This window comes from Chiroxiphia lanceolata, chromosome 5 (genome assembly GCF_009829145.1).
Source record: "Chiroxiphia lanceolata isolate bChiLan1 chromosome 5, bChiLan1.pri, whole genome shotgun sequence".
NCBI classification, from domain to species: Eukaryota; Metazoa; Chordata; class Aves; order Passeriformes; family Pipridae; genus Chiroxiphia; species Chiroxiphia lanceolata.
In genome coordinates, this window is record NC_045641.1 from 69,330,033 (window position 1) to 69,342,231 (window position 12,199).

Consider the following 12,199-nt stretch of genomic DNA (forward strand, 5'->3'; position numbering starts at 1 on the left):
GATCCCAGCTAGCCTTGATTTTTCTCCTATCCAAAACTAAATCACGTATGCTAGGAAACTTAACATACGCCATAATGGTTTGAGCCCATCATCTGTGATGACGATGATGATACATCTTCCTGTGTAAGATTTGCATCCACTTTGCAAAAAAGCAGAACTGAAGGAGTTTGTATGGCTGCCACTTCCTGGGAGATGCAAAGCCACCTCTCTGCTTTTCTTGCTCCATCCTCCTCCATCCCAGAAAGAGAATGCTCCCTCCACCCCCTTTTCCCTCCCATGATCTGTCTCATTTCAGGACTAGCTCTGCTTCCTTCTGTGGGTTTCTGCTAGAAAACAGTTCATTTCATGCATCTCAGTTCCCTACAGTTGCTTTTTAAAACCCTGCTGTGCTGCATGTGAGAATATCAATTGCCACCATTAATGCACTCCCAAGACCTTTATGCAGAGAATGTGTTGAAATACAACCCTGACTGAAAAAAAAAAAAAAAAAAAAAAGAAAGACATCCCAAATATATCTATATTTTATAATATATGTAGATATAATAAAGACTCCATTGAGCTACCTGCTGCATGGTAAGTACAAAAACACAGAATACACTGACCACTAAAACTGTTCCTAAACTATGGGGCAGTCATGAAAACTGCACTGAGAATGCTATGGCAGATGCATTAAAGCCTGTAGCCTTCAGTAGACTTTTGTGCAAACTAGAAATTAGGGACTTACAAAGGTAGCATGTGCTAGGCCCACAGCAGATGTCAGAGCAGGAAGACTCAGAGGAAAGGATGGAAGGGAAAGGTGGTAAAAGGTGTGAAGTTTTCATCCATACAGCCAAGGCTTGGCACAGGAGAAGACATGCAGCAATAAGAAGAACACAAGCCTTTAGTTTAGCACAGATTATATACATTAGAGCAACAGTGGAATCCAGCCTGAGGAGAAGCAAGGTGCCAAATTAAATGTATCCCCTTCTGTTTGCAGTAATTCAGTCTTCTAGTTATGTAACAGGAGTTGGGCTCTGCTCCAAAGCAATACTCCTCTGGCCCTGAATGCACATCCATGCCAGGCTTCCTGCTGGCAGGGACCCATGGATGCTCATTCATACAGAAGTTAAGTTTTGAAGGCTGGGACAACTGTTGGCTCAGAAATGTCGGTCACCTGTTTTTCCAATTCTCCCCCTGCAATATATTTTTTTTTTCTTCTGTGGTCCTTGTAAATTTATACCTCTTATACAACTCTTTTACAAAATATTTCCGTCATACTATTTTAGTTCTTCTGCTGCATTCTATGATTATTACTTTCAAGTAAGTGAGGGGTCTAGAGAGTAACTCCTATGAGGAGCAGCTGAGGGAGCTGGGGGTGTTCAGCCCAGAGAAAAGGAGGCTCAGGAGAGACCTTATCATTCTCTACAACTCCCTGAAAGGAGTTGGAGCCAGGCTCTTCCCGCAGGTAACAAGTGACAGGATTAGAGGAAATGGCTTCAAGCTGTGCCAGGGGAGATTTAGGTTGGACACCAGGAGGAATTTCTTCACTGAAGGCATTGGAACAGACTGCCCAGGGAGGTGATGGAGTCACCGTCCCTGGAGGTGTTCAAGAGCAGAGCTCTCAATGCTCTTGTCTAGTTGACAAGTTGGACTTGATGATCTCGAGGGTCTTTTCCAACCTAAATGATTCTGTGATTCTGTAAATTCTTTACAAAATAAATAAATTTCAAACCTTGTTTGGAGTTGTTTGGGTTTTTTTAGAACCTGCTTTTCAAACCCTCTTGTTGCCAGCATCTGACTGTATACTAGCAAACAGTGGAAATGTGAAAAGGAGTTGGACATGAAGGTTTCTCTGATCATCAGAAGACCTCTAATATGAAATTATGAAGTGACTTGGGCCGCTGAGCTACTGAACAAATTGGCATCATGGAATAAGTTATTTCTGCAGAGGGTTCCTTTGGAGAGGACTCTCACACTATGCACCCTGTCGATCAGTGTGGGGATTCTCAAATACATCATCTACTTGATGAGGTTTCAGGGGAAAAAAGCAGGGAGGGAGAAATGTCTCCAGCACATCTGACTGCTCCGGGCAGAGGGAAGAGCAGCTGCCAAAACCTCTGCCTTTCCCCATGGCACCTACTTTTCCTTCTGCTGAAAGACTCGAGTGGGTAGGAAAGGAAAGGCAGTGGAAGGGACAACAAAAGCAGCCTAAAAAATAATATTAAGTGTGCAGGAGTGTTATCAACAGAGCATCCAGGCAGCTGAGCTGCCTGATCTGGCACTGTTTTCCCACTATGCCATCCTCTCCTGCACAGCAGAGTTTTGTTTTCCATCTGTCCCTTCAGTTCCTTCAGGTTTTTTTTCCTTCTTAAGGCAGCCAAGATTCTGGTGAAACAACTCATAGCCAGGGCTCATCAGAGCCCTACACCCAGAAACCCTCTGTATGGCCTGGGTGGGACTTTTGATAAAGAACTTGTTTAGTCTAAGTTTTACAGGAAATGTGTTGAAAATAGAAGCTGTCACAAAATGTAATGTAAGCAAAGCATTTGAACACCAGTGCTGGAAGAACTGGTGCCTGATATGGACCATGGTACACAGACAGATACCAGCATGCAAACTGGCTGCTCAAAAGCCAAGACCCCCAGGCAGCCAGTTGGTGTGCAATCTCCTTTTAGGACTCAAGATGGGTGCAGGAGGTAGATCTTCAAGGACAACACAAATCTCACCTTCTCCTAGCATCCCAGAAACATCACTACACTGAAGACCCTGCCAAGGTCTTCAAGAAGGCCACTCACCAACCACCTGAGCAACAGGCAGGGTCTCTGGGGGGCATTCTTTAGTGCTCTGATTGCTGCCCTCACATGTCTCTCACTTTGGAGATGCTTACAGACAGGTGATGTTCACTCTTGACAGAAAAATCTGTGTCCACACTGATATCTGAGTCTCACAGTCACCAGTTCCTTTTGAAATCTGAAGCTGGTATGCTGCTTGTTTACTTTGAGACCCGTGGTCAGGCAAGGCAAAGCATTAACAACACAACCCTGTGCTCAAGGCACCCAGTGGGAAGCAGGAACCCTGACCTCCTCCAGATTTTCCATATGGCCATAGGCCCATCAGATAACTCTCTCAGGGTCTGTTAACTCATCTGTAAAATACATGCAAGAATTTGCTCAAGACACTACAGTCCTGTGAGTTTTAATTGGTAAATAGAGTCTTAGCTGGTAAAGAACCAACTTTCACATGTTGGTTATTTACCAAGCAAAGAGGGGGATTTTGTTTGTTAGGGTGGGGTTTTTTGTTTGGTGGTTTTTGGGTGGGTTTTGTTTTGGGGTTTTTTTTACACAGTTTTACATGGTTTAGTACATAGTTCCAGATGAGCAAAACTATTGGCAAGGTTGACCAAAATTGACCCATAGTTTGCATCACATTAATGACATGAAATAATGAAGTCATGGGCTACAAAGTCTTTCCTGCCCTCTCCAGATCAATGAACATAAAATTAATAATATTGAACATGAGAGGGAATGAGCCATCCCCCAAAATCTACAGCCTAGTGATGAAGGCACACTCCTCACAACGGAAATGTCTAACCTCGATTCCAGAACCAGATTAAAGCAGGTTATGAATGCAGGTTTTTGGCATCTCAGCTAAGGTCCTATTACAAAGACAGGTGCAACATAAGTCATCTTCACCTTTACCATTTGTGACAGCTTAATTCCCCTTGTTTCCAAATGAAAATGCAGGAAAGAAAATGAGATCACTTACTCACACCAAACAAAATCTTTAAACTGGCCTAAAATCAAATTACTGATATTGTTTAAAACGCCAAGAAATTTGCATTTCAGAATGACCAAAACTTTCATTTACTTTCCTAGGAAAAAAAAAAAGATTAAATACTTATTAGCTGCACTACTATCACCGTGAGTTTGGAACATGCTTTAAAAGCTTCTGATACCAGGTACCACACACAGAGAAGTTTTATATTCACTCATATGCATCTATACCACTTCTGGAATGAAATCATTACCTGAAATATCAGATTTTTCCTTGCAAATATTGTCTGCTTCTACTTGTTTAACCTATATTCACTCTCCTGTGAACAGATATATTCATCATATATTCTGTATTTCAGCAGCTTAAAGGTTGGAATATGTTGCTGACACCTGTAGCAGGCTCAGAATATCAAGACTTTATCCAAAATTCTCCAGGGCTATTGTTTTATCATTAATATCTTAGTAATTTGGAGACAGATTCCCAGAAACATGCCTCCTGCCAGTGCCAAGAAAAGCATCATGGGATGCTGAATTAATTTAGGTTGGTATATTTTTTAATTCCATTATGCTAAGAGTGTGTAACATGGACAAAAAAGAAAATGACTGATTAATATCCCTGTGTTGGACTTGAATGATCTCTTCAGCACAAATAGACTTCACTGACGACCTGGACATCCAAGCACACATCACAGCAATATCACAAACATCACAGCAATATCACAATTTTAGGCTGCCTGATTTCTTTGTATAAAGAATATTACCTCTCCCAACTGCTACCAAACAAAAAACCCTACAAAGCTTCCAAGACCTTTTTTTTTTATATTTTAGTTATGCTTAAAGTGTGAGAACAAACTCTCAAGGGGCTTGTTTTTGCTGCCACATCCAATAAACAAACAACCCCGTACAATATAATCCATCTTGTTTGTAAGTCTAGACAGGACATGAGCACTTCTCCACAGGATGAACTATTGTAGTAACCATGTCGATGAGAGTGACTCAACACCCCATCCTCTGTCTGAAGGGCAATGTGTGTCTGCAACTTTAGGAAAAGGTTCTTCTCCCAAAGGGTGCTTGGGCACTGAACAGGCTCCCAAAGGAAGTGGTCACAGCCCTAAACCTGGCAGAGCTCAAGGAGTGTTTGGGCAACGCTCTCAAGCACATGGGGGGATTGTTGGGGTGTCTGTGCAGGGCCAGGAGTTGGACTCAATGATCCTTGTGGGTCCTTTCCAAGTCAGGAGATTCTGTGATATCTGAAACCTACAGGGAAGGCTTTATTTTTATTTTTTTCTGGGGGTGGGAGGATGTCAAGAGCTAATGCCTAAGGCTGCCACCTTCAAACCTGGGTCCTACCAAGGTAAATCTGCCAAGGTATCACATCTCTCAGACCCTCCAGGAACTCAAACAGCTGAACACCAAAAGTGTACACAGAAGCAATGTGTGTTATCCTCTCATCAGTTCTCAGTTTCCATACCAAAACACAGTGAGGATTCATAAGAGTGCCATGACAACATATGATTGGGTGGATCATAAAGCATGAGTATAAACAGAATATGAGTATAAATACATCAAGAGAAAAAAAAGAGCAATTGCACACTGTTCACTAAGTTTTAAACACCCTTCTCTTTCTGCCTCCTCTATTTATTTGCTGTAAGTGGTACTGTCCAGTGATACAGCAGGTTCTTTGCCTCTTATTTCACCACCACTCAAAAAATAATCCAAATACAAACAGTTAATGAAGTTCTATATCACTCTCTTAGGGGCAAAACAAACTAACTTTGTGTTATTAAATCACAATAATTTCTTGCCCTAAAATATGGAGAAAACATATTTTCATTTGTTTTCAACATAAACATTGCCTTTTTTTGAAACCATGACAAACATGGGATGAAAGACAACATTTGTGGGCTAGATTCTACCCAAAACAACTCTGACTTCCGCACAAATTCGGAATCTGGTCCTCTGGTGCTATAAAGAAGTCCTAGAAATAGGCCATCACATCACGTGAGTTTCCTCCTATGCAAAGATGATACAGAAGAACCATCTGAGCTACAGCCTGTGAGAGACTTCAGAAGATAACATTTTGGCTGCAGACCTTTCCATCACAGTGGTTCTTACAGGCAAGGACTAGCAGCAACCAGACAGGTACCATTTCAGTGTAAATCAACACAGCTTGAAGGCCAGGGCATCCTGAGGGGCCTGACCAGCCTTTAAAACACCTGGAAGAAGGTTTCACACATCTCATAGCTGTGACAAGCTCACTGGCTATAGCACAATACCTGAGGCACAACCTCTGTGATCACCTCCTTCCTTTGCCTCTGACGTTCAGATCTGCACCGTGTCCCTCAGGGCTTTCCAGATGAGAGACCATAATCTTGGCAACATTGGATTGTCGTCTTTTCCCTTTGCACACTGTGCTTCCATTGCATATTATTCTGAAGCTCAAAGATCTTAATGCATTTATTATCAAACCCATCCCAGAAAGCTATCTAATGGATTAGAACTGAGGCCCCAATCTGATAAATTCCTGATTCTAAGAGGAAGCAGTGGGCACACCAACAGGAGAGTTCAGTCTGCTGGTAACCTTAAGGCAACCCTTCGGTGCCCTCAGATCACTAAGTCTTTACACCAAGCTCACATCCTGGGATGGGTTGACCTTTATGAGATGTAATCAGGCTGAAAGGAGAGCAGACAAAAGTTGCAGTGAAAAGAGAAGGGTAAACTTCTTCATAGGCTACTAGTAGGCTGCCAGTTCTTTTCATTGAAAGAATATTACCTCTCCCAGCTGCTTGTGTTGTCCCTTACCTGGAAGTTAGCTTCAATAGTTGTTTTTTTTTTTTTTTAAAGAAGCAATCTGAATTATTAAAAACTGATTTTACTTGAAGCAAGTTAAGAATCGCTCCAATGAACCAGCAGAGCTGCCAGAGAGACAAACAGAGCGTGGGTGGAGTGACATCCCTCACTGATACAACAAATTCAAACATTAACTCATTCTAATTCCTTCTAAATTAGTTTAAATGAAAGCTCTGTTGTATCAGAGTGAAATACTGGCAGAATTGCTGACACACAATTGTGGTTTTCAGGCTAAAAATCAGAGAAATGTATATCCACACAGGATACTGAATAAGGAAAGCTCTGACTTCTGTAAGAGACACAGAAAACACATGTTCTATGTCATCTTCTCTATTTTTTTTTCAGCTCCTCTAAGCAGTGAGCTTGTCATGGACTTCATTACACTCAGAAATCTGTGGCTGTGAAAGGACTGCTTTTGTTTTTTTAAGAGGGAGGATACAGCCTCCAGCACGTAAAACAAATACAGCATGAAACACATTTAAACATGAGCAGCAGAAGGGCCTCTTCTACATTTGAACAGGCAATACAATCTCCTTTTCTGTTCCTGCTTTTCATAAAAGCCTTACTACTATTTACTGTCTTGAGAAAAGCATATAAACTTCATAATCTCAACTTACTCAGACATTAAGGTATCCAAGCCCTGCCAAACAATTCTGTGACCAGAGTTTGTTTCTCATTTTTTACACTGCTGAAGAACATATTAATCATTTTAACACACTATGAGATACGGTGGTTTTCTGTACACTGAAGATATGCTTATGTATCCCAAGTGTCAGTAAGACATCTCTGCAGCACTGGCAGGCTCCTTTTCAAGTTGCTTTGTCTCCCTTTCTATTTTCTGAATAATTTATTTTTATTACATGTAAAGTATTACATTATCATTCTAACTTACTAATGTATTAATTAACTTTCAACCTCTCTCTTTCAGGTAAGTGCTCAGAATTAAAAGACACTGAAATACCACAAATAAAGATCAGTCATAGGACTTCAAAGTCATATTCAGGGCTTTTCAAAAACTCTTAGTCTTCACCCACACTGGCAGACTTCACATAAAGGTGTACTGAGCAGCAAAAGTCACTTCTCACCAGGAATTGGTGTGATACCAGGTGCACCTCCAATCCAACAGCCCTTACAGACAGGGAAATGTCATTAAAAGGTAACTTAATAGAACAGTAGCCCATGCCAAATCCAAGTACAAACCTGCCAGCAGCAGGAATTTAATCTCCTACTGTTGCAACGCTATTTATTCTTACTCCCACTTGTCTAACTCATGAAAAATTAGAGGTTGAATCAATGTGTATGTCTTACATCTATTTTGCTGTGTTGTCTTCTAGTCAGTCTCCCCACATCCTACATTGTACATGGATTAACCTGGAGCTTTACCTTTGTATTTTAAAGTTTCAAGGTTTCTAAATGTGCTAAGTTCAGATGCCTGGGCTTCTTGCAGGAATGAGATGTGACAGCAATTTCCTTTCAGGAGAAAGGGAGATGAAAGGACTTAAGACAGCTTTTCAGTGCACCAAGATGAGGTACCTGACAGGTTCTGCAGAAACCTTTTGCTGTTTCAGCAAACTCTTTGTTGAATCACCCAACAGGAAAAGTGTGCAGAGCATACATTAAAATGCAGTCAGTTAGTCCTAGTCTTACCTTCCTGAGTTCTGAAGTCATCTTCAAGGAATTTATTAAAATTGCCACACAACCCACAGGTCTTATTATAGTGCTTTTCTTGAAGGAGTATCTGAATGTTTCCACTGATATCAATCTTCACCACAAAGCCATGCTCATCACTGGATATTTTATGATAACCTGCCTCCTTCTCTATAAATATACCATTGGAGGCAAAAGGTATGGAAACCCTGTGAAGAAAAACAGGAGATTCTCAGAATATGACACACACACAAAAAAATCAGGTTGTTTTCTGTTGAAATACCAATTCCCACAGGTACCTTTTGTCTTCCTGCATCACAGCTCCATCTAAAGAGAAGCGGATATTGAAATATTCCCCAAGGTACACAGAGATGCCAATTTTCTCCCCATTCTGGTAATCACCTGAAGAGATGAGATATAACCAAATACTGTTAGTTCTGGGAGCTGGGAGGACAATTTGTAAGTACATATTGCAGGGTTGGGAGCATATCTTCTAACATACAAAGAATTTGTTCCAGGCTGTTCAAATTGAGGAAGAAAATTATTTAAGTTGTTATGTTTCCTTTTCAGAGTGACAGGATCAGTTTACTTAAATTTACATGAGTCACTAAAAACTCATGTTAAACACTAAAAACATGTTAAACTATGACCAATACAGAACAGTCATCAGTGAATATAAAAACATCTACCAAAGCAGATTGGTATGAAAGTAATATCTAGTTTTGGTACACATATCATCAGTTTCTAATCCCAAGAATAACTCTGCAAATTTATGCTAATTCCAAGGTCTTCTGTCCTCCAGGATGGGATTTTTCTTACTGGGGGTGATTTAGCATACAGATAAAATTAGTTCTACAGGGTCGAATACTTCCTATTCCCATACTCAGTTTTAAGATCTACATTCTCCTGGAAAATTCAAAATTAAAAAAGGTCTTGCTTTCCATCTTTAGAAGAGCCAGTAGGAAAATCTCTGTTTCTTAGCAGCTTATTTACATGAGAGCTACATTACCAAGGGATAACAGAAGCCTCAAAATTAATCCTACTTTCTAAAACAAGCCCAAAAAAAACAACACAACCCACCAAAAAGAAACCAAAACCAACCAACCAAACAAACAAAAAAAAAAAAAGAAAAAAAAACAAACCAAACTAAAAAAAAAAAAAGGCAGCAAAGCCCCTCAGCCAAGATCCTTTTCATGCAGTGGTCCATCCTATCTGACAAAGAGCAACTACTTGGGTTTTTTTCAGTGACGGAACCCAGCTCAGACTCACCTAAGAGCATGAAGGAGTGCTTGTGACAGTCCCCAGCAAGGAGGTAGCTGCAGTCCCCAGCAAAATCATAGAAAGAACCATCAAAAGTTTTGATATGATCATTCCCAAAAAGGCTGCAACGGGAACCTGATGACTCCTGAGGCAAAGAGCCTGATAACCCTGGATATCAAAACATAACATAACATGGAATTTCAAACAATCATTTTGTAGTTCAGGAATTTATCTGATGGAATTTATCACCATTGATCATCTCATGTCCTAGTAGCTTCTAGGCAGACTGTAAGCCTGGCATGGCAGTCCATGGGATCAAGCACAGATTTTTTTATTACATTCATTTGTGAAATTGGTTTTTTGCATTACTTCTACCGACCCAAAACTTGCATGGGTAATTTCAGTCCTGATTGTTTGAGGAATGCCATTTGTTTGTGCCTGCCTGCAATCCCATTAAATTCTATAGGGCACTAGCAAAGCCCCATAGTTTGTTCAGTCCAACATCACCGACTTCAGGGAATTTTTGGGACTCAACATAGTGCTTGTTTCAAGGTAAAGAGACAAAAGGAATAATTTTATCAATGTCTCCAGCATGATGAGAATAATCCCTTAGCCCGTATTGCAGGACTGGATGGGCACAAAGGAGGAACAGGGGCAATATCTCACAGATGCAATTGCAAATAAATTGTAGTCCCTAGACAGTAGAAAATAAACATGTTTTCCTACCTGTGACTACAGTGGCCAGCAGTAGGTTTGTTTGCAGCACTGCCAAGAGGAGCATCTGTCAAAAATCCAAAAGAGAGAGTTTAGAACACTCTTAGTTTAGGACACACAGTCTGTTTCATGACTCCTCACCACCTTCTACCCTCTCTTTATACAGGTATTTTCAAGGTTCTACAACATTTCAGAAAGCAATAATCCGTGTAGACAGTAGTTCAGGTACCCAGCCATCCTGCTTTAACAAGGTAATCTAGGAGGATAATCATTCTTTGCTTCCATTTTCACCTCTCATTGCAGGAAAACGAGCTACTCCACAGGAACTGCAACCCAAAATACACACGTACTCCAGTTTACCTCGGTTAACACATTGCACACACAAAGCCCTTCAAAACACAGCATTATTTATCAGACAGCCTGACTTGAAGAAGCACCTCTGACTGGGTCAGCCAGCTTGGCTCCAGTAGAATTCACCTGTGCTGCACAAGATTTGCATCCTGCCCAAACATTCACAAAGGGAAAGAATATATAGGTTTTGCACCAGCCAGCAGGTCTGGCTGGCAAACCACTATAACTACATGCATTTAATCCACTGATTTCAGGGTGATAATGTGCTTGAGATAAGAGGGAAGAAGTAAAGGGAGGAAATAGTGCAGAGATTAGAGACCCAGATTGGAAACTTCCATTCACCAAAATCAGTTTTAGCATTGCCTCCTGCTTTCTACAACCAAAACATCAGCCTTTGTTCTCTGTATGTCTATAAGCTACCTTCTGTACAACCAGGCCTTTAAAAATAATATTATTAATAATAATAATAGGATAGGAGTGATGCAGATGGTGAACTACATGTGTTCTGTGACAAGACATTAACAGTTCAGGATGAAAGCTGTAGGGAGCTCCATCTAAGGGTGTTAATTTCAGTGATAATATAAGCAACTAGAGAGGCATAAATATACCATACTTAATATATTAATGCCAGGACACCAGACACACCTTTTCATAAGAGCCCTCCAATTAAAGATTGGAATGCATTTTGCAAAGACAAATTCTGATTTCAGGTTACAGACACACATTTCTTACTGCTGTTAGTTATGGAGGTCCCATTCACAGCCACATAAATAAATGCTGAGTTTGCCTTGTTTGCAAAAGACAAGAAAAGAAAGATCTACTATGAAAGTCAGTCTAACATAATGCTGCTAATCCCAAACTGACAAGAGGCTCCAAGATAGCCAAGAAGTGGTAACTGCATGGGAATGCAACAAAGTGATGGTAAGGAAAACAACAGGCATTATCTCAGATTACACATTTTCTACTGTATTTTTAGTGCATGCACAGTGTAATTGTGACTGAATCAAATATTGTTTTTCTTTATTAACCCTTCAGCTTTACAAATCAGGCAAAGAAAAAAAGACAGGGTATAAACTCCTTCCCTTCAGTCCCCTTCCACCTCCCACTCTATTCTGAACTGCAGATGAAGTTTCCCCCAGTTCTCGTGGAGCAGGTGCCACTAACAAATCAGAACACAACCCAGTAAGATCCAGCATGTCCCCCTCCATAATTTTATTGCTGGCTTAATTAGAAATGAAAGTACCTTCTGTGTGAGATTCCTCTTGCACATGAAGAAGAAACTCCTCCAGTTTCCACCTATAGCCTACAACACCATTGTTCCCCTGTTGCTTCAGAAATCAGGACTGGAATGGCTTTGGTCTGAAATTTCTTGTTTTTGTACAAGCCAGGAACTCTTGTCCATTTTAAAGGAAAGATAAAAACAGAACGTCACATCCGCCTGACCCTCAAGACAATAGATTAAATTGCTATCATGGAAATCAGCAGCCTTAATTGCCAGAATGGTACAATGAGGGGAAGCAGTTTTTAAAACTTACATGACAGATAAGTCTTTGAAATCCATTTTGCATGTGTATGTGTGACAAATCTCACTGGTTGAGCCAATAGGCAGCATATTTATGTGACAG

General features: G+C 40.6%; 1 protein-coding gene across 1 annotated transcript in view; it reads right to left on the minus strand.

Annotated features, from left to right (window-relative positions):
- The window catches only part of VWF (von Willebrand factor), a 141,442-nt gene extending 129,510 nt beyond the window's left edge, over positions 1 to 11,932 (minus strand). Inside the window, exons 1-5 of the mRNA XM_032688784.1 lie at positions 11,818 to 11,932; positions 10,236 to 10,290; positions 9,519 to 9,677; positions 8,549 to 8,651; positions 8,250 to 8,458 (exon numbers count right to left, since the gene is read on the minus strand). Of these exons, the coding sequence (XP_032544675.1) occupies positions 8,250 to 8,458; positions 8,549 to 8,651; positions 9,519 to 9,677; positions 10,236 to 10,290; positions 11,818 to 11,844 (553 nt within the window). The 5' untranslated portion in view covers positions 11,845 to 11,932. The remainder of the gene's footprint in view (positions 1 to 8,249; positions 8,459 to 8,548; positions 8,652 to 9,518; positions 9,678 to 10,235; positions 10,291 to 11,817) is intronic.
- Positions 11,933 to 12,199: the final 267 nt, after the last annotated feature.